Source organism: Pleurodeles waltl, chromosome 4_1 (genome assembly GCF_031143425.1).
Source record: "Pleurodeles waltl isolate 20211129_DDA chromosome 4_1, aPleWal1.hap1.20221129, whole genome shotgun sequence".
Classification (NCBI taxonomy): domain Eukaryota; kingdom Metazoa; phylum Chordata; class Amphibia; order Caudata; family Salamandridae; genus Pleurodeles; species Pleurodeles waltl.
Genome location: NC_090442.1, coordinates 711,546,413 through 711,573,403, shown reverse-complemented (window position 1 = coordinate 711,573,403; position 26,991 = coordinate 711,546,413). Strand labels below are relative to the sequence as shown.

The 26,991-nt window shown below is 44.6% G+C and overlaps 1 protein-coding gene across 3 annotated transcripts in view; it reads left to right on the top strand.

The window, feature by feature from the left end:
• TASOR2 (transcription activation suppressor family member 2) overlaps positions 1-26,991 on the top strand; it is a 759,889-nt gene that overhangs the window by 232,357 nt on the left and 500,541 nt on the right. For all 3 annotated transcript variants that reach the window (XM_069229296.1, XM_069229295.1, XM_069229294.1), the window contains exons 15-16: positions 4,432-4,725; positions 7,365-8,301. In XM_069229296.1, coding sequence (XP_069085397.1) covers positions 4,432-4,725; positions 7,365-8,301 — 1,231 coding nt within the window. The remainder of the gene's footprint in view (positions 1-4,431; positions 4,726-7,364; positions 8,302-26,991) is intronic.

Below are 26,991 nucleotides of genomic sequence, written 5' to 3'. Positions count from 1 at the left end.
GGCACGGCGGCCAGCTAGGAGTGGGCTGCGGGAGGACTTTACTGGGCTCGGTTAAGGCTGCGTGTTAGGCCGCGTACCGAGCGGGAGGAGATACAGCGGAGAGGGGGCCGGGGATGTGCCGCGCCCGGACCCTGATCCTGAGCGGCGCTTGGGATCCAACGCGACAGGGAGGTGGCTGCAAGTATCTCCTTTCAGGGGAGAAGTGGCAGAGGCAGCACATGTAATAGAAGGACATCTGAGAATAGAGAAGCAGTGAGGCCCGTATTGAAAACGGCTCCACAAAACAAAGCTAATTTATGCCCTCCCCTTTTGTTCCATTGTTCAACCTGGGACCATTACTAAATCAATAGGAACTAAGAATACTGTTATGTATGGCTCCAGGGGGCTGAAGGGCAATAAAAGGGAAGGAGAGGCAGCTGGGGCAAATAAATCTATACCGGCTTACCCCTTGAGAAATTGTAAGAGGATTTCTGGGGCCAAAGGAAAACTAGCTTCTGGTAGGGGAGAGGTCCCCTGTGAAACTATTAAATTTGGGAGTTTTGGTAGTCAAAGGGACCAAGTCAGGGATAAAAGCAGAAATAATGATAAGACTACCTCTAAAAGTGAGAGTTTATTGAGCAAGATACTTAGGATTACCCCTTCTTTAAAAACATACTTCAGACTTCTGCCCAGTTCTTCAGATATGGAAAAAAGAGAGACAGCACAACAAGGCGCACATATGGAAAATGCTGCTCCATAGAGGCAGTACGAGCACAGGGGTAAATCGAGTTAGGCAGATCAAGTTTAGCCCCAACAGGTTTCAACTTCTGGAAGATGCAGATGTGAGGAAGATGGAAATGGAAGGTGACAGACCCTCTTGTCATGGCTCGCTAGTTGATTCTATAAACAGGGAGTTGAATAGTGCATCTCAGGGATCTGAGATGGATAAGGTTTCAATGACGGCTGGGGGCATCCAGCAGCAGGCTAGAGGGCTCCGGTCTATAAGTCCAATAAATGAGATCCCTTCCTGATCGTTATCGGGGTAGAGTGTGTGGGGGGTGGGGGGTGCGAAAGGATAGGAGTGCTGCTTAGTAGAAGAGCCTCCCAACCAATCCATTGCAGGAGAGGTGGTTCTGAGACCTTGAACACTAACCAGAAGGTGATAAGAGGTCTATGTGAGGTCCTTGGAAAAAAGATCGATGACCTTGCAGGGAGGATTGAGGCCCTTGAGGAAGAAGTTGGAGACTTGAAGACTACAATGGAAATAAACAAGGTTGAAATTCTAAATTTGAAAGCTGGGGAGGAAAGTGTCTTGTCTAAGCTCAAATCTTTATAGAACAATCGGAGAAAAAACTGTTTGAGATTCTTAAAGGTCCCAGAGGGCGTGGCAGGGGTTGATCTGAAAGGATTGGTAGTCCGCCTGATTAAGCAGGAGTGCAGGTTGAAGACACAGAAGAAGCTATTGTAAGGGATATTCAAAGGGTGCACAGATATCCTTTTAGAAAAACCCCAGCGAAAAGCCTAGGAAAATATTGGTCAGTTTTCATACGTATGCAGTTAAGGAGCGTATCTTAGCAGATGCGTTGAAAAAGAAGTCACCAATGGTGGAAGGAATTAGTTTTGAGATTAGATCAGATCTATCAAGTATGACAGCGAATAAACAATGGGAGTTAGGGAAAAGAATCAATGTTTTGAAGGGGTTGGGGGTTATGACCAAATTGAAATTCCCGGCTTCCTTGAAAGTAATGTATCATTTTGAAGATCGGAGAGAAGTAGACGATCTGATTAAAATATTAGAAAAGGGAACCCATTGCTTACCATTGGTTGATTTTCTTGCCACACTTGTTTTCTTCTTATTTGATGGCTTTCTTTCCTCTTTTTGTGTTTGACACTCTTCTGCAGCATGGCGATTTTACCATATTTTCGATTGGATGAATTGTATCCTTCTGCTACTCACATTCCGGAATTACTTTAGTTTTTATTCAGCATGTGCATGATTTGTAGTTGTCTCCACTGTGAGCTGCGTCTCTGCAACAAAACCCTCTCCTATCCTGTGTTCTACATGTTGCTCTCCACAACTTGTCTGTAGAAGCACAGCAATAGCTATATTTATCCTGGGGTGTGCAGACTTTAAGGACTGTTTTTGTTTTATCTCCTGCATTTCACATATTGCAGGAATGCATAGGTCTTGTCACAGCACGGCATTTATGATGCTGTTGGAGGAGGTCGCCTGGTGCACTCACTCATCTGGCATTTAAGAAGAATTTTGTACTTAACATACCTGAAAAGATGATGTTTTTTTTTTCTCCTAGAGACTCATAAAAATGAGCTCGGGCTACTGCAGAGGACTAAATTGCTGGATAACGTTTCAGTTCTGATAACTGGTTAAAGTCAATTAGGCCTCAGCAAACATTTTCCTTTAAACGTTGACACTTCCTTTTTCTTTTGAAATTATGACCAGAGTTTTCTGATTGAAAAGAAGTGGAAAAATACAAAAGGCCATTATTAACTAGAATAGAAAATATTAATTTCAGTGTAAATGTTAGGTTTTGTTTATAAATGTTTAGTTTTCCTCCAGTATTTTGAATTTTGTAGGTTTTGCTTTTTTTTTTGTAAATGCATTATATACAAACATTGGCAAAGACAAGAGGTAATGGCTTTGACAATGTTTTTTTTTTTTTTTGCTCGAGGTGTCCAAGAATTTACAATGACAGATGTTGTCAGAATTTAAACTCCCATCTCCTTCCTTACTATTTGTCCCCCTTCCAGGCGTTCAGGAAAGTCTATCTCTTGCTCCTCTTGTCTACTATGTTTACAGTTGTGGCTCGGTCACCAGTGTCTGTCCTTCTTGGAACGCTTTTCAGATTGACCTGAGGACCCCCATTCATCTTTCACCGTGTCAAAAGACCATGCTTAGAACCTGTCAGCTGGAGTGTAGAAGGCACACGATGTGTACATTTGTGCTCAAAGTTTCCTTCTAATGATCCAAAGTTATTAAAGACCTAATGGGGCTCCCTCCTCTTTGCTTTATTGTTCCTTGTATGTAGTTCTGATCCTTACAGTCTTTATCATGCAGAAGGGGATTAAGGCTTCATTCTGATTAGTTTCCACAATTGCTTGCTCAGGGATTTGAAGTCATCTGGACTAGCCCATTGCTCTGAGAGTTAAAGGGCCTCTTTAAAGCTGTCACCTCAGTTAAAAAGGTAATTTTCTCTTCTATTGTTTCGTCCTTTCTATACAGAACTGGAGTGTCTTTGGACCATGTCTATTACATGAACCCTCAAATGATAATTGGATTTCCTACACTGAGAGCCTGCCCACCTTTTCTAATTAAGATCTTAAATAAATAAGTACATTTATCTTTATGACACTCTGTTCACTGTGAGCAGAGCTAACTGCTGCACGACAGGCGTGGCACTGTGTTCACGCTCGCTCACCATTCAGCAAAATTAAGGGAACACCTTTGTTCTAAGCAAGGACCTGATGTTGAGTGTTGCTTCAGTTGTATAGTGTGCTGCTGGAGCTCCAAACCTAGGCTGAATTATAAAAGGAGAACATTTTATCTCATGCTGATGAGCAAGAAAAAAGGAGGGAGCAGTATAGAAGGTTCTCAGTCTTTACCTTTGTTATAGACTGCGATTGTTTATTCTAATCGCATGCGATTGGTGTTCTAATTTCCTGGTTCATGGGAAATGTAGTTTAACATGTTTTGTTAGTTTTGACTTTTGAGCGGAATAAAGTAAAGAAAGAGCCTTAGTCCTCACCTTCTGCCCTAAAACAGAATTGACCCAGACTGTAGGCAGAGTTGTTATGTGATGTGAGAACCAGAGGTTTGTATGACTGGAAATTGATTGGAAAAATGTGAGATTTGATTAAGTATTACTTTTGTTTTTGTGTTACGTTTAGTTACTGTTGTCTGGCTTCAATCTGTTCCTCAGTTTGATATGCATTTTACATGGTTTTACCTGAGTTCCATTTAGTTTATTTTTATTAAATGTTTTAACGTAGGTTATTATCATCAGTCAGTACACAAAATACTAGCTTTATTCTGTGGTTCAGTTTTTGGTTCCTTAGTCAGTGGTGCTGGAATATTCAAAAGTTTGAGGAGTTCTTAATACGCCATTCGGGCTACTTTGCTTTGCCTCTTTTATGTACAGTGTCTATACTATGAGCACAGGAGTGCCAGAAACCATTTGTAAAACTCTTTAAGGGTAGCTGCAATGATTTTCATTTGATACCCAGGTATATCACTTGATACAATTAGAGTCTCATGTTTAGGCTTCGTTTCTCATTTTTGGAAACACTTGGTCAAATTTCTGCTTGGTTTGGGACTCTGCTAAGGACAAGCATATGTGATTAAGCAAAACAAAAGATAGCTATAGTATTTTAAAACTGTTTTAAATTTATTACTTTTCATGAATTCAACAGTTTCTAAACACGTTCGCATTGTAGGAGCTGAGGTACTAACTGCGGAAGTTGTGCACAAAACAGAGTCTGATCCTTCTAATAAAGCAGCTGTGTCACAGGAAGAGACTGAAGCAGTGTTACAGGAGAAGAAAGGAACTCAAATGCAAGAAGATGCTTCTTCTGAACCCAATGTGAAGAGGTCGAAACGACTAATGAGTATACCTTCCAAAAGTATTCCTTTCCGCAAAGAAGCCAACAAGAAATTACAGAAGCGAAATGTAGTGATGGGTAAGACAGAAGAGAGAGGTAAATTGGCGGCTCAGAAGGAATCCAGACTAGGTAAATCACCATTTGCTTATTTAAATTGCTTTGAGTGCAAAATATTTTACTCTATCATGAGCTAATGTTTCTCTAGTTTGTATTATGTTACAACTTTAGCAAGAATTTTAAAATATTAATATGTTAATATAAATGACAAACAGTACTTAAAGAGCCCACCAAATATCAAAACATAAGTAGATGGCATCTTCCGAGGACCGGCTCAGGCAGTTCAACAGCATTCTGGATTCACATGCTGTTCATTATTCTATCTGTAGTGGTTGTGTTCAGAACGCTCCCTTTTTGTTTCCTTTTTTAAAAAATGTGGTCATCAATCGGAGGTGGGCAGTTGGACGTCAAAAATAAGTCCAAAGTACCCCAGTATGTGGTTGCCATCTTCAGATTCTTTTTCCATCGTAGATTTCTAAGTTATTGTCAGGGGCTCCAAGTTGACATTCCTCGATTAAGAAGCCAGAGGTGGTGCTGAGGTCAGGAGCACATTACAAAGAGGGAACATTGATGACAAAATAGCAGACATTGAAACAAGTGCAACAGAAAGGATTTTGGAGTTTGGCCTCAATCACATTGGCTTGGAGCATGCATTAATGGGGTTTGGTAGTTATCCCTAGGCCTCATTCGAGTAAGAAAAGTAATGGAAACCTCTGTTTAGCGTTTACACCAATAGCCACCATAAGCTGGCATAGAAGAACCCCCACAAGGATTGCAGTTTGTGCATACAAAGGACCATAAGTTAAAAAGTTGTAAAGTGTGTGAGGCCTTCAAACAGAGGGCCCTAAAAGTTAGAGATAAACACCATTGGGTACCTTATGTCATGACCCAGAGAAAACAAATGCCCGCTAAGCACTTGGGCTTGTTGGACAAAGAGAACATCCTAAAGGCGACAGAGTTTCCCAGACATAGCAGGAATCCGATGCCAAGGGTACAGGACTGACTTAAAGCAACGTTTTTTTAACCTGGGAGTCTGCTACTCCTAAAACCAGGGTCCGCCACTGTCTTAAACAGTTTTAGCAGATTTATAAAGTTTATATATGAAAGCAAAATTGTGAGCAATCTGTAAATGTGATCAAGATTAAAATGTAACGTTAAAAGTTACGCTGGTATCTTTAGCTTCATTTTTGGGAGCAGCACAAGTACATCAAATGAAATGTAGTACGAGTGAGTGGTAGCCTTAAATGAAGCACTGGTGTGAGTGATATAAATAAAACATGTGTTACGAGCATAAAAATACAAATAAATATGGTAGAAACTGGCATATTTCTTCAACTTTTAGAAATAAAAACAAACATTAAAAGCTCCAACCTTTCTATTAGAATGAAAATTCCAATTATTATATGTATTTTATTTGTGTATTGCATACGGTGTGCTGTTATTTGTGTATATGTTCGATGAATGTATGTTTCTTTATTTTTATGTATGTGTTTTGAGGCAGCCCGACCTTCCTTCTGTTTAATGCTGCTTGTGAAAACAGGTTCATGGCTTGTTTCTCGCAGCCCTTACCTCTACAAAGGCTGCTTGATGTTGAAGACACTGTGCCGATAGGAATGGATCACGTCTTATGCTCTTTGTCCTTAACACCTCCTCGCTACCTACTGAACACTGCAGCTCAGTTTTTACACTTTTTAGCCAATAATTTGTCCTGTTCACCCTGCTCACTGGGCTCCATCTGCACGGCAGCTAGTACTGACACCACCTGCCTGTGGAGTGGAGGTTTCGATCCAGACTACTGCCCCGTGGTCACAAGGCTGTTCATCAATAGTCAAGCACCCTCCTCTATCTGCACCAGCTGCCAAATGTCACCAGAGTTCTGCTGCATGTCTACACACATTCATTTAATACCTCGACACAAACATGCTGTAGATGGCGAGCAGGGCTTATCACAAGTGTTTGCAGCCATTCAGGTAGGAGGTAAGTTCTTTATTCCATGTTAGGCCCGAGATTACATTCACATAAGATAGGTACTGTTAAGGCTACATTCTCCCTTCATCTGTAATCAACTCCCAGACTTCACCTCATACTCGGACTCCAGCAACTCATACATTCATCACATTCTCACAGTATTCGAACTGTACAGCATTCCCATTACGTCTGCTGGAGGATAGTGGTACCGAAATTAACAAGTCCAGTGATATCACTCCATTAGTTATTGGAGTTTACAGGTTATGCCATCCAGAATGGGAAATAATGCATGGACCGAAGAATACCAAGCCTAATTCTTCATTGGTTTCCACCTTCCTGTGTATGTAACAGGCCCAAATCCCAACACCTTTACCACCTCCTTCGAGCAGGAGGCAAATATTGCGTGCATTTCTTGTGTGGCCCTGGTGGGAGTGTGTGCAGAGAGAGGCAGGAGGGTAGACTTTTTTCCTTCAGTTGGAGAAAGCTTTCTATGCTTGTCCCGCGTGCTGAAGTAGGAAGAAAGGTGGGGATCAAGTGGAGCAGCTACATACAAGTCTCACACGTCTCTAGGTCCATTTTTTCCAGGCCCACATTTATTTCCAGAAAACCTGTAGCTGTCATACAGAGAGGTAGTCTCTTTTCCCGTTGGGAAACCGCAACGGGCAACTTGTAATGAGAGTCTCAATGTATTGTATTTAATAATGTTCTATGTATTATTTCTGATGTTTGTGTTTCCCTTTTAGTGAAGAAATTTCATGAAAAGCAGTGGGCTAGTGGACATAAGCCCCTCAACAAAAAAGCAGCTCTTATAGCCAAGGCAGCTTTGGAGAATGGCGACTCTTTAAGCAAAACTATTGAGGCAGTAGTGAAATCCTCTGTGGAACGAGAGGCTTTCAAGAAAAGCTTGCCAGATGAGCTCTTAGCAGGCGCAGAAGATGTGAGTGCTCTAGCTCAGAGATTAAATGTGTATGAATCACATGCACTTAACTTGCTTGCAGATCTAGCTCTTAGCTCTGGTTCAGCATATGGTGCAGCAACCTTTGGCGAAGACTTGTCAATAGAGGAGCAGCAGGCTCTCTTGGGAGAGAAACTGGCACGATCAGTTTCGGATCATGAATATTCAAGGGCAACCAAACTTCCCAAGTGCAGCAGTCCTATTCTCAGCAGTCTTTGTAAGTCTCCTCAGGTGACTAATCTCGAATTAGAAAATAACACTACAGCTGAAGAAATCCATTCAAGGCAAGGATCCACAAGAGGCCATGTTTTTTTTTCAAAGGTGCATCCAGATACTGCCTCTCCAAAAAAGGTAGCTCTTGAACACTCATATGCTTCATCAACTGCAGAACATGCACGACGAGGTCAACTTCTTAAAGGGGTCCCACCATCCAACACAAGAAACAGGGGCAAAGGCTGGCAGGAAGGGGCTCCCATTGGGAGAGTATTGCCTTTTAGGCCTCAGGAAGACACTACAAGCTCACCAAAGGAATCGGAGTTTTTGACTGAGAAGAGGAAGAGAGGCATTATTGGTCAATATAAGGGATTCATATGCCCACGTACTGTGTTCAGACGATATGGGAAGGTTAAAGTGACTTTTAATTGGGAAGAAGACTATCTCTTCCATGGTGACAGTAAATACACTAGTGATCCGCTAGAGAAAACTATCAATCGAGCTCTGCATGGGTAAGTTGTGGGCTAATGTTTTTTATGTAATTTGTGAACTATTGTTTTGCACATATTTAGCAGTTTTCTTGTCTTTGAAACAAAAGCCAACACAAAGGTTTCTTTATCAATATTATTTTGCCATTCTCTTATTAAATTATTCATGGCTAGGACAATGCATTTGCAGTAACTTGAATGTAATGCAAATCAGTAATTTTACCGTGCAGTATCTTTTAGCATCCCCATCATTTGTTCTGAACAGCACACAGTGCAAGCTGGTGAGCATCATCTTGTGTACCTGCTGCATGCTTCAATGTATTTTTTAAAATGTTTATTTACTAAAGGGATTATGTCAAGCAAATTGAAATTTTGGAAAAGACATTTTGAGAGTATAAGTATCTGTTGAATGGGACGAATCATTTGCTGTAAGTCAGTAATATCAGTCTACAACCCAGAAGGAACCATAAGAAGCAAACCCGTGCAAAAGTGGCAACTATTATTTAAAAAAATCAGTTGCTCATTCTGGGTCTAAAAAATGTTGACAATTTAATGCTGATATGCTGCTGATAAGTTTTAGAAAGCTAACCTAATAGCAGCTGTCTCAATTAATGCTCATAATAATGGTTTCTTTCCGTAGAGAAACGCAGTAAAAGTTCTGATTTTGATTTGGGATCCCTCAACTCAAAATATATTAATCTATCCATGCCTTTAACAATTTCACACATAAACATAATGTTTGTAACATGTGGCTGTAGATCACATGTTTTGCACACTCCTGCCATCTAGTGTTGGGCAAGGGTGTTTCAAGTTGTTTTTCTTGACGTAAAAGCTTCGGTTTCGAGGTGACTCATGATCCCTCCCTGAAACCCACAATGCACCAGTACAAAAGAGACCGCTTTAGATTGTTTTTCAGTCTTCTGCTTCTGCTGTACTCTTCATAGATTCGAATCTGTGGAATTCTAAAAGAACAGTTGTCCAGACACTAGAATCTTCTCCAGTGTTCAAAGAAAACATCATATGACAACCCGGAGGTTGTTATGAGGCCACGTCATATGAAAATGACTGATACTTGAGTGAGTTATGGAGAACACGCTCTTCCAGTTTTGATCGAAGAGCACCAGAAAATTCCTATAGTTATACCATCTATGGTCTGTAATCTCTGCATATCCAGAAACCACGAGGATTCAAATTGTTCAATGACGTGTGGCTGTAGATACACATGCTCTGCATACTCCTGCCATCTAGTGGCATACTCATGCCATCTAGTGTTGGGTCCGGAGTTGTGCACATTGTTTTTCCTTTGAAGAATTATTTCGAGTCACAAGGTCGAGTGGTGACTCCTGCTGTTGATAATGCTCATGGGCATCAACTCCATTGATTGTTTTCTCTCCGCCATCAGGTTTGAACGTGCGTGTCTGTGCTTCGTGTTTCGACTCCATTTTGGTTAAACTGTAAGTCTTTTTTCCAGCCCCTTCATTGGTATTGTTACTGTTTGCGTTTCTTACATCTGCGCTTTGTTGGAGAATCCAGCCGGTTTGATTCTGTTTGACCTAAACCCCTTCAGGGACCCCCCTTTGGGGCCTAACTTCGACACCCTTATGAGTTTTCCCAAAAATGCTCCACTGGTAATGGAATGCACGCCCTCTTGGTTTTGTCCATGTTGCCATGCAAAGTACCCACACACAGATCAACACTCGGTGTGCAACTTGTGCCTGTCTCCAGATCACAAGAAATCAGACTGCCACACGTCTAAGTCCTTCAGGTCCAAGAAAACCCTTCCTGACCGCAGAGCTTATCCCCTTGAGATGTCTCACAGAGCCACAGACGTCATTCCCAACATATTTGGTGGGGAGCAAGCACAGGAACAACATTCCATCGAAGAAGAGGAGGCCTTCTCTATCGACGAAAGCTCCAGCTCTGACCTTGAGTTTGATCTCGAAATGCAAGAAATTCCATTGCCCCAACCTGTGAGTACTGCATCCTTTGCCCTCCAAACCAAGGTGACCAAGAAACTTTGGCCTTCGCTAGTCGCAGAACCTGAGATCCCCAGTCTGGCCATGGTCGGCACCAGAAAACTGCTTTGGATGCCCTGCCCTTGTGCCCAGCACTGAAAGCACATGTGAAGATAAATGCTTCTCATCGACCTCCTCGAACTGAGACCAGCATTCGGCACCGTCTTGACCTTCGGTGTCGGCCCGACAGTTGACTTTCACCACCTCAATGCCGACAGTGCCTCACCACTCAGAGTCAAAATCTTCAGAACCAAAAACCTCAGAGCTGAAAATTAGAGACTAGCTCTGCCCCTGATTCACCAGTGAAACCCATTCTGCACAAGCTGGATGAAAAACTGGAAATCGGGCAGAAGAAAATCCACATGCCATTTGGAGATTCACCAGTGGAACCCATTCAGCACAAGCTGTAGGAGAAACTGGAAATCAGGCAGAAGAAGATCCATATGCCATTTGGGACTGGACGTATACTTGCAAAAGCTTCATCTCCACCACCACCTGAAAGGAAGCTCACTTTTGAGAAAGCATTAGAGATGCCATTTCCTCCTAAGTGGAAGACTATGGACAAGGCTACCTCCACAGCCACTATCACCTCATTCTCCTCCCCCACTATCTCCACTTTTCAAGAGCTGATAGGAGAGCATCCTTTCACATTGTGGAGTTACACAGGGAGCTCTTGGAGGGTCAGACACCCTAAAGTATACCCGCACTTTTCCAATAGAATCATGTTCAGCAGAAAGATTTAATGAATGGATTTCTAGTTCCCTAGATATCATTTTACCGACCAAGACAATGGTTAAAAACGGGGGCCACAAAAAGCCACTTTGGTTCTCCCCCCAGCTGCGTCTTTTAAAAAAGGAGTGTAAAAGGCTTGAAAGGAAATGGAGGAAAATCTACAGTGATGTTTCCAGATTGGAATACAGAAAATCGGTCAGATTATATCATATGGAAATCAAATCTGTGCAGGCAGCTTATCATGCTTCTAGAATAGAACAATCCTCTAATTCTCCTAAGGAGATCTTCTCTATACTTAAGGAAATGGCTCATGAACCTGTTGCCTTCAGTCTTCTAGAAGTTTCCAAAGAACACAGCAATAATTTAGCTTTCTTTTTCGTAATAAAATTTCTGAGACCCTGTCAACCTTTTCTAATGACTCATCTAAAGATCCTAAAAAGTTATCTCAGACTGAACACCATCACTCCAGACCCTCTCTCTCAGTCATCCAACCGATGACAGGAGATCTACTTGGAAATTATTTGTTAACAATAAAATCAGGATCTCCTTTGGATCCTGCTCCTCCAGCCATTTTAGTTCAAGGTTTGGATGTCATAGCGCTGATTTTAACTAATATTTTCAACAATTCTTTTATAGTTGGGAGTCTACCCCAAATTTGGAAACACGCAATTATTAAACCTCTACTGAAAAAGCCTAAGCTTGATGCATCTCTACTAAGCAATTTTATACCTATTGCTGTTCTTCCTATAGCATCCAAAATAGTGGAAAAGCATGTTAACAAACTAATTTCTGTCTTCTTAGAAGAACATAAGCTCCTATGTCCCACTCAGATAGGTTTCAGACCTCAACATAGTACGGAAACCGCCCTTTTGGCAGTGACAGAAGAAATTCGACAACAACTAGATACTGGTGGCTATGCAGCAATTATTTTATTAGACCTAAGTGCAGCATTTGACACAGTCGATCATAAAATCCTTCTTCAAAGAATTTCTCAAGTGGGATTCGAAGGTACTATTTTTAACTGGCTTTCATCCTTCTTAGGTAGGTCGTCTCAGGTTTTGGATAGGTCTTTTTTTCTGATATCCATTCCTTTAGCTGTGTGGTTCCTCAGGGCTCCTCTCTAAGTCCCACTCTTTTTAACATCTATGTCTCCCTTGGCTAAAATTGTGGAACCCTATGGTCTTTCTCTGATATCTTATGCTGATGATAACCAGCTGGCCTATTCTTTTAGCACCAATGTAAATTCTGATCAAGAAGCGCTATCCTCCGGCCTTACAGACATCACTAACTGGATGTCAGATAGTAAGCTCAAGCTAAATGATGAAAAAACTGAAGTAATGTTGTTTGGCAATTTTTCCCTACTTAAATCTCCCATCTCAATTCCAGAAGAATTGAAAAGACTTCCTCCCCCAAAGAAAACCATAAAAAACCTAGGAGTATGGCTAGACTCCCGTCTATCGATGAAACAGCATGCAAAAAAATTATCGGCTTCTTGCTTCAATTTTCTAAGAATGCTTAGAAATTTTTTCAAATCTCTCCACTTCTTTGCCAAAAGACTTATTATTCAAGCCGTCATATTATCCCTCCTAGACTATGGGAACGTGCTGTTCCTGAGTTCTCCCATCTGTGTATTAAGGAGACTGCAGATAGTGCAGAATGCGGCAGCCCCGGCTACTCATGGCCATCCCCAGAACTGTATCGGCCAAACGAGCCTTAACCTCCCTCCATTGGCTTCCTATCCAGCAAAGGATTAATTTGAAAGCTTTGTTTATGGTACATCGAGCTCTTCATGATAGGGGACCTTCTTTTATCAAGCGCATGATCACACCCTACACCCCCCAGAGATCCCTTAGATCCTCGTCTGCTGTTCTAATTAACACCTGCTGTGTTAAAAAAAAAAAAAAAAGATGGGGAGGGTAGGTCCTTCACATTCAAAGCAGCGAATCTATGGAATTCCCTCCCCCGTCACTTCGAATGGACGATTCCGAACTCTCTTTTCGAGGTAAATTAAAGACTCTACTCTTTCCAGCATAAGTTCTCACTATGGTGCCTTTGTCCTCTTTCAGCGCTGGGAGGCCTTCGGGTAGCCATGCGCTTTATAAATTTATTAAACTAAACTAAACTAAGGGATAACCATAGAGTAGGTCAAGAAGCCTGTCAAAACCCAAGCGATGCGATTCAAGTCTATATGCTAGGTCAACCCACTCTCCAGAAAAACATTTGTTTACCCTGATGAGATGCGCCACCAGATAAGTATTTAAGTCTGGGATGCAGAGGCCCCTGTCAAGCTTCAGCTTGCGAGCTGAAGTGAAAGCCACACAGTGACCCCCACCCTCCCACCCAGATAAAGGATGTCAATTTCGAGGTAAGAGATTGAAACCATGCACGTGGAATTGGATAATGGTAGTTCACCAAGATGTATAGATACCGGGGGAAGGCACATCGTTTTGAAGACTGCAATAAGACGTGGGCCATGTGTGTAAATCACAATCTAGTGTTGAGGCAAAGGGGTGGAAATTTAGAGCCCATGCCAAGTGTGGAAGACCAGAGATGTGAATCCCTAGGTACATGAAGGAGTTGTGTCTGATTGTGTCTGATTGGAACGTCAGGACACCAATATCGACCTGCAGTGTCGCCAGTTACTTCCACTAGAATTGACTTATTAGTGTCCACTTGTAGGCCAGAAGCCTCAGAATAGAGTTGCATTATCTCAAGACATCTAGGACCCAAAACATATGCGGTTCACTGAGGAAGAGCAGGACGTCGTCCGCATAGAGGTCAATCCAGTACTCTACGCCATCCCACCAGCGCCAGCCCCAAACCTCTGCGTCATATTGCTTCAGGCGCGCCAGCAGTTCTTTGGCAAGGGTGAAAAGCAGCGGGGACAGCCCTGCCCGTCCCTCTGCAGATTAGGAGGTGTGGGGAAAGAATCCCATTCACTTGTACCCGTGCAGAGGGCTTATATAAGAATCCCACTAGTCTGCGAAAGGTAGGCCCAAAGCCCGACCTCTGGAGAATAGCATCACGAAACGACCACGAGACCGTATCAAACCCTTTGTGAAAGTCTATAAAAAGGAGGGCCAGACTACCTTCCAGCTGGGATGGCTGAGAAAGGGCCAGTTACACTCTTTAGATACTGTGACGAGTGCTCCTACTGGGCATAAAGCCACACTGGTCTGGATGGATAAGGTATGTAAGAGTTCGAGTTAGTCTGGTCGCCAAGATCTTCGCGAAGATTTTAATGTCAGTGTTGATGAGGGATATTGGGCGAAATGATGAGCCAATGGTCAGCCGGTTGTCCTGCCTTCGGTATAACCACAATAGTGAGAATATCGAGGTCCACCTTTCTGCGTCTCTATGTAGAAGGCCAGCAGATGAGGCATCAATATATTGTGGTGGTGCTTAAAAAATTAGATGGGGGACCCATCGGGACCCGGGGTCTTGCTGGGCTGAAGCTCAGTTATGGCCTGTCCAATTTCCTCAGCTGATAGTGGTAGATCCCGTTCTCGGGCCAAGAAAGAAGGAATGGACAGCAGAGGCACATGTAGTAAAAGGGTGTATGCAAGTTTGCGTGGTGGGATCGGGCGTGTTGCATATGACTTTTGGTAAAAGGCTGCAAACGTTTTGGCGATGGCAGACAGTTCCTCCTGAAGGATGCCAGAGGATTACCTAATAGTAGGGACAGCTCTGCTGGAAAACCATCTAGTAGCTAACCAATATAGTAGGTTGCCTGATTTATCTCCTGAAGCGTATACCCGTTGGGTAGATGCCCACTAACTTTACTGGGCCTCCTCCAAGGAGATCCGACGCAGCTTAGAGCTCGCCATCTCCACACAGCTCATTAGCTCTCCTGATCTCGCATCACTGGTTGGTCATTGCAAATCAGGAATCTGTGTCTCGAACTACGTTACTCATGCCTGCCGACATCACTCCTCCCGATACACATAACCCTTGATACTACCCCATAAGGTAGGTTTTCTTGCCACCCAGAGAGTCCCCGCCGAGGACACCATTTGTTTATTGGTCTGGAAGAAGGCGTGGCGTTCCCTTTCCACAAAATCCATGCAATCTTGGTCAGCTAAGTACCACATGTAGAATCTCCACATCGGGCGAGGCCTGCCACAGAGGTGACCCACTCAAGAATCAGAGGAACATGATCAGAGTTGCCCCTTGGTAAAATCCAGATGCACTGCAGTCGCAGTAAGTCACATGCCGGCAGCCAGAGAAGGCCAATCCTGGACTCAGTTCTATGAGCTGCAGGCAGGTGGGTGTAGGATCTGCTGCATGGAGGTATAGGAATGCCAGACATCGCAGAGGCCCATGGAGTCAGCCCACAAAATCAGGTTATCAGAACGAGCCACCCTGCCTGGTCGTGTAGTGTCCGGCGTGTCCCGCATGGGGTCTGGGACTGCATCAAAATCCCTGCCAATCACGGTCATACCTGGGGGCAGCTCCACCACTGAGGACCAGAGAGCTTCCAGGGTGGATTGCAAGAGATGTGGGGGAGCAAACAAAATTGAATTGGATAGTCTCCAAACTCCTTCCAATGCCAACATACCGCCCCTGTGGATCTGCATGTATAATGGATTCCGCCAATGGAAAAGGTTTATGTAAAAAAAAAAATCTGCGTCTCTCTTGAGCCTTGACAATAGCCTGCATGATACACACAATCATACCCAAAGCGACCCAGGAAAGCACATAAAGGCCCCCAGAAGATGTCTTTTGAAGAACGACCACATCTGGTTTATACCTCTTCATGTATCTCAAAACCCCAGACCTCCTATTACAGTCTAAGAAGCTGTTTACGTTCCAGGAGACAACCCTGATTACGTGGGAGATATGTTGTGAAGTGACAAAATAACTCAATAAGCCCCTTAACTCGGGTGAAGGCGGTGTACAATCGTGCAAAATTCTGCCCTGGGATCAGAACTCTTGTGTGGATACCTTATGTAGGGATTGCCTGAAAGAAACAGAAGCAAAAGCAACATCCTTATACAAAACAACATACCCCCTCAATGCCCCGCCCCATAGTTCCTCCCTCAAAGCATCTGTCACCCCTATAAAGAATAATATATAATCAAACTCAAGGTGGGGTGGTATCAAGAAGCACACTGTCCACAACTCCTTTCATCCTTGCAAGGATAATTTGCCTGACAGCATCAATTAATGAACAGCAGAAGAGCCCCATATTCACAAAGCTGAGAGAAAATGTTTTAAAAGACTACGTCATCTGGCCCCAGTACAATTTGGGGGTCCGTCTGTTAATGATGCATTACCAATGCGGGTCGGGCCTCATGCAATGTACTATCTTGTATTAAGACCTGCGTAGTATTCCAGGTAGGGTCTTCATAAGCAGTCAAGGTAGGGAGTCTGCCAAGCTCTGAAGGTCAATGGGTATCGGAAAGGGATGCCTCCTGATCCACAGGCCCGAGCGCTTTGCAAGCCGGAGTTGGACTTGCTGAATATCTTTTCCAGCCTTGCGGTGATCCAGTCTTCCAGGATCTATTGCACTGCTTATAGGGTTCCTGGGCAGGATGTGATGGAGGACATTCCCTCAGTTCAGATCCCACTTGGTTCATAGAGCCCGGTAGGCACAACAGCAGTTGTTCCGTCACCCATTCCCAAGCTTGTTTAGGGGTGTCGAAGAAGTAAGTAGAGGAGGCAAAGATTACCTTCAGCCGGGCGGGGGAAAAAGGAGCATGTAGCAAATGTTGAGTGCTCAGAGTTCTTGCTTTACCTCCTCAAAGGAGCAGCGACATTACTGAAATGCCCTGGTATAATATGGGAAGATGAAATCATTGGCATTAGAGTGTCTCAGATCAGGTTGATCCCGAGCCTCACGGAGCATGGCATTTCGATCTTGATGGTTGAGGATGCGTACCACAACAGGATGGGGCAGGACCCCTGATGGAGGATTCTTGGTCAGGGCTCGGTGAGCTCTCTCCACTACGTAGCATCGAGACAATTTGTTGGCCGGAACCTTTGTAGAAAACCATTCCTCTAGAAGATCATCCATTCTAGATCCCTCATTTCCCTCCTACAAGCGAGTAAGGGGTACATTGTTTCTGCTTGAGCGATTTTCAGCATCTTCTGCCTGATCATCCAGAACTGCCACTTTAGACAGCAGTTGGGAAACCTGTTGCTTGAGAATTGTCACATCGTCCTCAGTTGTCGGTGTAGGTAAGTACCATCTTTGTTGCATAGTTACCCCCACACACACACTTTTTGCTTGATGTAAGTATGTTTAGCCTGCTAACCAGGACCCCAATGGCTGTGCTCTTTCCTCTAAATTTGGTACCCATGTAAGTTCCTAGTATATGGTACTTAGGTACCCAGGGCATTGATACACCTGGGGTTTCCCATGGGTTGCAGCATGTAGTATGCCACCCATAGGATCCCATGGAAACTATCTGCAGGCCTGCCATTGCAGCCTTCGGGAAATGGTGCATGCACCCTTTCGCCTCCAATGTAAGGGTTGCTTCACATTGTGGTCACTGCACTTAAGCACTTTAAGTCGCCCCTCTGGTATCCCCTTAGCCCAAACGGCGCATGTGTGAGGGTACCCCCGCCTGAGCAGAGTGCCACTACAAACCCTAGTCTTCATTCTCTGGGCTTTGCAAGTGTGGGGAAGACATTTTAAGACATTTATAGGACACTAGTCAGTACGAGTAGTCCAGCTACATAATGGTTTCTCTGAACATAGGCATATTTTGTATCAAACATGTCAGAATCATGCAACAGCACTGATGCCACAGTTAGTTGCATGATACCATGTATTCTGGGTGTTCCTTAAAGGATCCCCCAGATCTACCTGTACAGCCTTCCAGGATCTTTCTGGCAGCCCACGCTGCTGCATACCCCAAGACACTGTTCTGCCCTCCTGCTGCTCATCCAGCTCGAGCACGGCGAAGGCAGCACAAAGGGTTTCCTGTAGGAGGGAGGTGTGACCTCCTCTTCTTTAGAATTATGTTCTGTGCTGGGGTGGGGTGGCCTTTCTGTGCCACCAGACTGCTTTGAAGGGCACAGTTGGTGCCCTTCTTGCATAAACCAGTTTGCACCAGTGCAGGGGCCTTTGGTACCAGCACTGGTGCAAAACCACACAAGGACAGTCCACCCTCCCTGTCCAGATCCTCCACTAGGGAGGTGCAGAGAGCTCTGCCAGGAGGCCGGTTGGTTATGCCATCTTGGAAACAAGATGTGCAGAGGCCCCTGGGAGCATCTGACTGGTTAGGCCAGGTAGATGACGTCCCTGACCCCCTCTGATAGGTGGGTCACTACAGAGAGTGACCAACCCCCTTTTAGGGTTACTTAAGGGCTCCTCTGTGGGTGGGTCCTTAGATTCGTCGAGCAAGACTCTATCATGAAATCTTTGCAAAACATCTTCTGTTCCTTGCCTCTGAACCGCTGGCGGTCTGTGCTGGAACCAAAACAAGTCTGCTTCTGGTGGGAGGGTTCCATTGCAACATTGTTTCTCTGGGTCCTGCAAGAATTCTGCAACATCCAAGGCAGTGCATCCTCCAAGGTCACAATGACTCTGCTTACATCCAAGAAGCAAGCAGGAATCTCCCTCGGAGTGAAGCAGTCACTCCCCTGCATCTGCAGGCACCTCAAGACGACGACTGCCTGGCGGATCCTGCTGTTCCACGGACACTGAAAGGCTCTGCATCACAGGTGGTTGTTCTGTGGTCCTCTTTGGGTTCCCCTTGTTTTCTGATCCACTTGGGAGACTGTGGACCCCTGCTGCAGCCATTGGAACCGAACCCCTGTGCACCGCAACTGTTGCTCTTGCCGAGGCTTGTTTGCTCTTCCTCGAAGGAGCTCTTCAAGCTCCAAGAAGCCCCGGCACTCTTCAACTCCAAGATCAGCTTCTACTCTGCAGCTCCTGTGACGTGGGACTCCTGTGTTGGTGTGCTGTTGTGGCCTCTCTGTGACTCCCTGTGCCTGCTGCCAGTGGGTCACTCATGAGGGCTCCATTGGCTCTGGCTAGCTTTCCTTCCTGCTGAAGGACTGCCCTGACTAATCAAAGGGTTGAGACACTAGGACCTTGCTGGTCCTCAAAAACCTACAACTTACCTTGCAACCACTATTTGCATTTACTAAGGCTTGTTGGTGACCCTGCTAGTCACTGACCTGACTGCACTCCGGTGACAGATGTGAGACAGCTCGTGGGTGACTCCAAGGATCTCTTGCATCCTCCTTGACTCCGCAGCTGGATTTCTTCCTTCACTGTCCTGCAGGAAATTCACCTCCAAGGGTGTGATCATTGCCTACCTGCACCGCCTGAAGGTCTCTGAGTGGTCTGGACACTTTTCCCTTATTTTTCAGGTTTCTCTTGTTCGGATTCTACCTTGGGTTTCACCGTCCTGGTCCACAGGGTGCAAGAGCAGCTGGACAACCGAGGCTTACATTAACATCAACAAGGGTTTTCAATGTCAATCCACCCCTCTGCACTTGGGCTCCCTGGTGTAGGTACTCCAGTCTTCTGGGTATCCACAGGTGGGGCCACTCTCCAACCTTGTTTGTGCCAACTGGTTTCTTCAGGGTCCACTGGGAAGGGTTCTGAATCCATAAAAATCCAACACAGAGGTCCTGTGTTTGCCTATGGGACACCCGGCTCTATAACAACTCTGCACCCGGGCGCCTGTCAGATTACAGTTACTTGCCTCTGGTATTTTCTTACACCCCTGGGATCCTAGCACACTTATCATGGTTGGGCACCTTCATTCTTATACAACTTTATTAATATATGTTTTGGTCCCCGTAGGGCCCTATGTATTTCTTTGCTATTTCTGATTGTTTCTAAGGGTATATTTTGTGTGTAGATACCTTTATTTTTGCAACACCTGGTGTAGTTCTTTCTTGTGTACAGTTACTGACTGACTATTGTGGTATTGCAAGTGCTTCACGTTCCTTCTAGATAAGCTTTAGTTGCTCACCACAGCTTCCCGTAGAGAGCTCTTACTACCTGAACACCTAAACACTGTCACTAAGGGTTGGCTGGACTCCGTATAGGGTGCCACACCATAGGTGTACACCATAAACTGAACCAGCCTCCAACAAAAATTACTCATCATGAACAAGTGCCCAGACATATTATCAACTGAAACCCTGGCTTTTCTCACAGATTTCTTGTAACTGACTTTGGCTTTAAGCAGCAATCTTTTTTTAAACATACCTCTGTAACCCACTTCAGGTGCACTCAACCTTTGCCTTGTTTACCATTGAGAGTACTGTTTGTACCCTAAACTTTGCTGTTGGGCTTAGATGTTTGCCGGTTGCTGTTCTTCCAAGTCTTTACACTTACAAAAATGGACTGTGACTACTCCGTTAGTAGACAACGCGCATGGGCACCGGCTCCTTGTTAAATTGTGTTTTTTCCGTCTTCAGGTTTGGATGTACACCGAGGCGGCTCCTATGAATTTTGGCACATTTCACATGTTTTTTTGTGCAACCTCAGTTAAAATTCAACACCAACAATTTGGAAGGACCAGTCCCTGTTCAGCTTCAATTGCGGTCTTCAGCAGACACACTCTGAGGGTAATGGAATGGATGCCCTTTCAAAACAGCCCCTGCTGCTACAGCAAGTGCCAGTGATCAGACCATCACAAGATCTACATCTTCTACCTTTCTCTGGACCACAGTGATGCCTCTGTGAGTCCAGTCTTGCCTTTTGCTCCAAGAAAACCATATGGTACTGAAGGGGGAGGCGATGGGCTCGCAAAATACACCAGCAGTTGTCCCAACATCTTTGACGATCCCTTTAGTGCTGTTAAGGAAGAGGCTGCCCCCTCTGGAATACTCATAGCCCAGCCACCCCCAGTCAGGAGTCAATCTCCTTGAGCACATCTGAACATGAAGAGGGAGAGGATGTTGAGCCGGCACTGAAGACCAGCAGCCCTTGGACCACGACCATGCCCAGATTCATAAATATGCCACTCAGCCGGACACTTGCTCAATCCTCACAAGAGGTCTCATGTTGAAGTAGAGCATCTCTTACACAGGAGTCAGGCATCATGCCCCACTAACAAGAGACCGCCGTCTCCCGGGCCCTCCACCGCTTTCAGTCTCTGGTCGCCAATGAGAAAAGCCTTAGAACCAAAGAAGGATCCACCCAGGGGAATCTACTTTTTTCCACCCATGAAGCCCTTACACAGCCCAAGAGTGTGAGCACCCTTTCTCGAAGCGGGTGCCCAAGACACCAATGAAGCCTACACCTAAACCCTTGAAGGCATCCAAAATCCCATCGACGCTGAAAGCACTGTTGACATTGAATTTGAGCTGCCCATCCTGTAGAGGCTCCAAGAGGCATTCAAACCCAGACAGAAGTACCTCGTCATCCTTCCTGTCACAGAGAAAATCTTGGCAAATCATTTTATCATCACAAAATTAGGTTTCCATACATGGAAGAACCAGTCCCTAATCCCCCACCCCCACAAGAACCAGCATTGAAGAGACATGAAGACAGGGGCACTAGTTCTCTCCCCTATTTTCCACCTCCAACGTCTTCACCATCTCTACCTCTGCCACTGACTTCAGCCTCTGCTCTGCTCACACACCACCCCCTCAGCCTCTGCTAGTCACCTGAGGGTGATCCATGAAGTCCCTTTTGATCCTACTGATCATATGACCAACCCTTAGATCCAGGGTCCACAGATGCCCCTGTGACAGCTACACTGTTGACTCCTGAGTGACCCAGATGTGAATAACTATTTCTTCTGGGCATCCCTATCCGACAATTCCACAGCCTACCAAAGCGTGTTGTGTACTGCGAGGGAATCACACCACTGTAACACTATAGACTTCTTCAGAGAAAAGCAACTGCAAATGTCCAAGCCCAACACTAAACGGGCAGAGTATGCCGAGCATGTTGTTATAGTTATGCTTTCTAGGAATAGGAGTTTCTCAGAATTTTGGTTGCTAATAACTCTGCCTCTGTTTAACAAATCTCCTCAAACTTTCCCAGACCTATGGTTTTTTAGGTCAAGTGTTAGCGTTCGGCCTGCTATATACTAAAGTATACAATAGAGTGAGTTCCAGCGTTTTGATTTGTTAATTGCAGTGTCCTTCAGAAATCATTGCTTGCTAGTGGTCAGTTCTGCCTCTTTGTCCTGCCTTTTTAGGGTCGAGCCTGAGTTGCATGCTCTCGTGCATGCGTATCGCAGCAAGGCTCTCTTGTATTTAGAAAAGGGCTCAGAGCCCTGTCAACTTCACGTCAGTGGTTTTTATTGGTTCGTGGGCTTCCCTAATAAAATCTCCTTGCTTTCATTAGTCGAAGGCACGTATGTGGCATGCCTTTCCGGTGGCTAGCCCTCCTCTAGCGCAGCGACCAAGTACAGAAAACATGCGAGGCTCGCTGCTTTCCATCAGGCTTGTGGACTTTTTTTTCTCTAATTTACGAGCGCGATCTCGCTTGGCAGAAGTCGAGCGCTTTACATACTTGATTTCACTTTTTCGGGTTATGTACATGAATGCACTTTTGCCCGATAGGTGAAAAGTCGGGTTAAGAGTTTACAACGCGATCAGTTCGAACATGAGCAAACGCGAGACCCGTTGCATTGTAAATGCTTGTTTCACTTTGGGAGCAGCACAAAGTACTGTGTAATTATGCTAGGTCCTGTTTATCTCTTCTGAAGGGGACTTTTTCTTTCAGTATTGGCCTGTTTGCCTTGCACTGTGGGTGTGTGTTCCGTCCCTCCTCCCCACCAGCTCCCTCTGTAAACATAAACCAACATCAGAGGGGGGCTTTTTGAGGGCCAGCTCGCTCTCACTCTCTTCCTCTTGTTATTTTCAGTCTGTGTGGCAATAAAAGTCCAGTCAGTAATTTACAACGCTATGAGCTCTAACTCGAGCACACACGAGACTATTGCATTCCAAATGCTTGTTTAGAAAAGCTCTCACTCGTCTCTCGTGTCAGTGTGAAAACTGATGAATAATTAAGGGCAGAACCAGTGCCCCTTATTTTAAAGCTAACCCTCTTTACACTATGTTCATTCATAAGTAATAGCTGGGCATAGTTCCGATATTTACAAGCATGCGTGGTAGCTGATGCTCTGATAAATGAGAACGAATCGGTAAATAATGAACGTCAGCCTAAGGTGCATGAAATGAAGATGGATGAGGACATTCAGCCATTTTAAGCGGATTTGTGGTAGGCGAGAGGGAGGGAAGAAAGATGAAGGCTCTGATGAGATATAGGTAGAAGTGACTTAAGAGCAAAACAATGAAGACGAATACCAAGGTTAGACACGGAGTGTGCATTTAGTTTATTAGCCAGACAGGAAAATAGAAAAATGCCGAACAATGCAAGGGGCGAATAGCGATTGAGACAACTGCGCGCAAACTTTTTTTTAATGCTTCTCGCTTCTCGCTTAATATGTTAAAAATTGCTGGCTAAGACTACAAATGTAATGTGATCCATTACTGAATTGGTTGACTGACGTTTCTAGAAGGGGCTTGCTGTGTTTTTAAAGACTGTCTGCTCGAGGCCCTGCTCCCTCCGTACTTCCTATCCAGTTTCTAAAAACGTATTGTGGTCAGGTAAAAGTGCTAGCAGCGTGTATCTAAAGTTACTGCAGCTAGCTCTGCCGACTGAAATGTACTTTGTTTGAAGAATAAAATATGTGGCTATCTTATACTTCATTATTATTTCAATAATGTCTAAAGTAGTATTTTATTTTTGCATCTGTATAGTTTTTAGAACTTGAAACATGTTTAGGCTCCTTATGCACCAAGCCGGACTGGGGAATCAAATGAAGCCCTGGCAAAAATGCTCAAACCAGCCCCATTTGCTTCCTCTTCCCCCGCATTCTCTCTCATTCCATCCATCCATTCTCTCTATCTCCTTCTCTCTTCTCCCTCTGTAATCCTTTCTCTCTACCTTTCCCCTCCCTCCCTTTCTGTCTTTCTAAAAGCCTCCCAATGCCTGCAACAAATAACATCTGAGAGCTAGTGGAACGTGCCAAAAGCTCCAGCAGCTACGCCTTCCCAAAACAAGCATTTTCAATGCAACTGATCTCGCATTTGCTCGAGTTAGAGCTATTAGCTTTGTAAACTCCTAACCGGACTTTTCTTGCCACACGTGATCGCGCAGCGTTTTTTTTTTTTTCTTTTCATTTGTGTGGCTAGAAAAGTCCAGTTAGGAGTTTACAAAGCTAATAGTCTAACTCGAGCAAATGCGAGACCAGTTGCATTGAAAATGCTTGTCCTACATTGTGGGAGGATGGAACGTTTTGCCGTGATTAGTCAAGAGGTCTCCAATCTGAAAAGAGGGCCCCAGAATGCATTTTTCCACCAATGCATATTCCATGGACATTTGTATCTCACTAGGGCAAAAATGGTTGACAGATTTACATGAAATGTGGCAGGATTAGACATTAGGGTGTGTAGAGAATCCCTTTGGGTATTACAGGGGAGACGGGTAAGTATTTGTAACTTATGAGGCATTTTAATTCAGTGATAACTGTCGTCATAATACTGTTGTTGCAATACCTCTGCAAAATACCTAGTATTTCGCAGACTATCGTCATACAAAGCAATGACAGGGCCCTATGTGATTGACTGAAGACTGCCTTTACCAAAGTGTAAGGCAGCCATGTTGTTTTTAGGAACAGTTTGACTGTTCTGCTTTACGTCCTTAGATATAGAGTTTGAAATTTTTCCCTACATAATAGTACTTTGTTAAAGTACTAATTGATAGGGAGAACTATTCATAAGTTACTTTATATTTAAAAACAAATGTACGGATTGCCGCAGTACTTAAAATAAATGTAAAAACTAAGGGGGTCATTCTGACCATGGCGGTAATTACCGCCATGGCGGAGGTCGGCGGTAGCACCGCCAACAGGCTGGCGGTGCACCGCTGGGCATTCTGACCGCGGCGGTTCAGCCGCGGCCAGAAACGGAAAGTCGGCGGTGTACCGCCGACTTTCCGCTGCCCGTCTGAATCCTCCATGGCAGCGGAGCACGCTCCGCCGCCATGGGGATTCTGACACCCCCTACCGCCATCCTGTTCATGGCGGCAGGGGGTGCCGCGGGGCCCCTGGGGGCCCCTGCCGTGCCCATGCCAATGGCATGGGCACGGCAGGGGCCCCCGTAAGAGGGCCCCAAAAAGTATTTCAGTGTCTGCGTCGCACCTTCCCACTCCGCCGGCTCAATTCTGAGCCGGCATCCTAGTGGGAAGGTTGATTTGCCCTGGGCTGGCGGGTGGTCTTTTGGCGGCGGTCTTTTGGTGCGGTGTTCTGACGGCGGTACCTTGGCGGACGGCCTCCGCCGTCCGCCAAGGTCAGAATGACCCCCTAAATATGTTAAATTTAAAATACATTGTACTACACTAAGTATTACAAATATAATGTACTATAGTGCATTTTACATGTTTTACATGTGTAATTATTTACCAGAAAATGAGTATTGTGGTTATACCTAAAATTACTGCACTACAAAAGTGAAAGAGTAAAGCACAGCTCTCTGTAAAATGCTTTAAAAACATATTTAAAAATATAAATAAATACATTTCTCTACCTATTACCACTCTGATGAAGTGGTAATAGGTAGGGAAGAACAATAAAACCTTCTACTTACCTATAACTAAGCCCTTAAAACAGAATGCAACGAAACACAGAACACAGCAATAATGTACTGAAAACAACATGGCTGATTTTTACTTTTGGCCAACGCAGCCGTTGGTAAATCACATACTACTTTCTTATCCACTTGTACCCCAGCACAATATATGTAACTAAGTATTTTAAAACTTAAACTTTTAACACTACTTAAACAATTTACACATAATCCCCCAAATTTCCATTTACACCTTGTAGTGTATATCCCTGCCACATTACAACTATATATGTTCACCCACTTTCACACCATGTCTGTTACTCTACGCCACTCAACTCTGTGATTCCACTCTACGTCACTGCACGCTAATCCACTATATGGCACTCCGCCGTATGCTATTACACTCTAAGCCACTCAATCCTACCACAGTCCAGTCTACGGCACTCCACTATATGCCTCTCCACTCTACTCCACTCCACTGTACACTATTCCACTGTACGCAACACCACTCTGACACTACACTCTACGCTGTTCCACTCTATGCCACTCCACTGTACAGCACTTCAGTGTGTACCACTGCACTGTACGCTATTCCACTGCATGCCACTCCACTGTACGCTACTCCACTATATAACACTCCACTCTGCGCCACTATACTCTGTGCTGTTTCTCAATATGACACTCTAGTCTGTCACTACAGTGTATGCCACTACGTGCAACATTATTACATACTACACTACTCCACGGTATGCCAGTCCACTCTATGCCACTTCACTCAAGACTGTCCCACTGTACGCCACTCCACAACACTTCACTCTAAGCCACTTCAGTATGCTATTACACTGTACTCAACAACCATCTATCCCACTGCAATGTACCCCGCTCCACTTTCGAACACTCCACTCTCTAGTATTTTGTTCTACGCCACTCTACTCTACACTGCTCCAGGCTACGATATTCCAATGTATGCAACTATACTGTACCTCACTTCACTCTGTCCCACTCCAGTGCACGCCATCCCAGTGTACGCCTCTCCATTGTACACCACTCCACTCTATGATAGTCCATTGTACCCCCCTATGCTGTACCTCACTCCACTCTACATTATTACACTCCTCGCCACTCCACTCTACGCAGTTATCCACTCCACCACTCCAGATTATTCAATATACCACTCCACTCCACACCACTCCACTTTCACACCCACTCTACACCACTGTACACCACTCAGAGTACGCTTTTCCACTCTACACCACTCTGTATGCCAATCCACTATACACCAATTCACAGTATGCAACTAAACTGTACCCTACTCCACTGTATGCTTTTCCAGTCTGCCACTCCACTCTATATCATTCCAGCTCAGGAATTTCTTACATAGATTATATGCATTAAGGTGTATGTCCCAGAT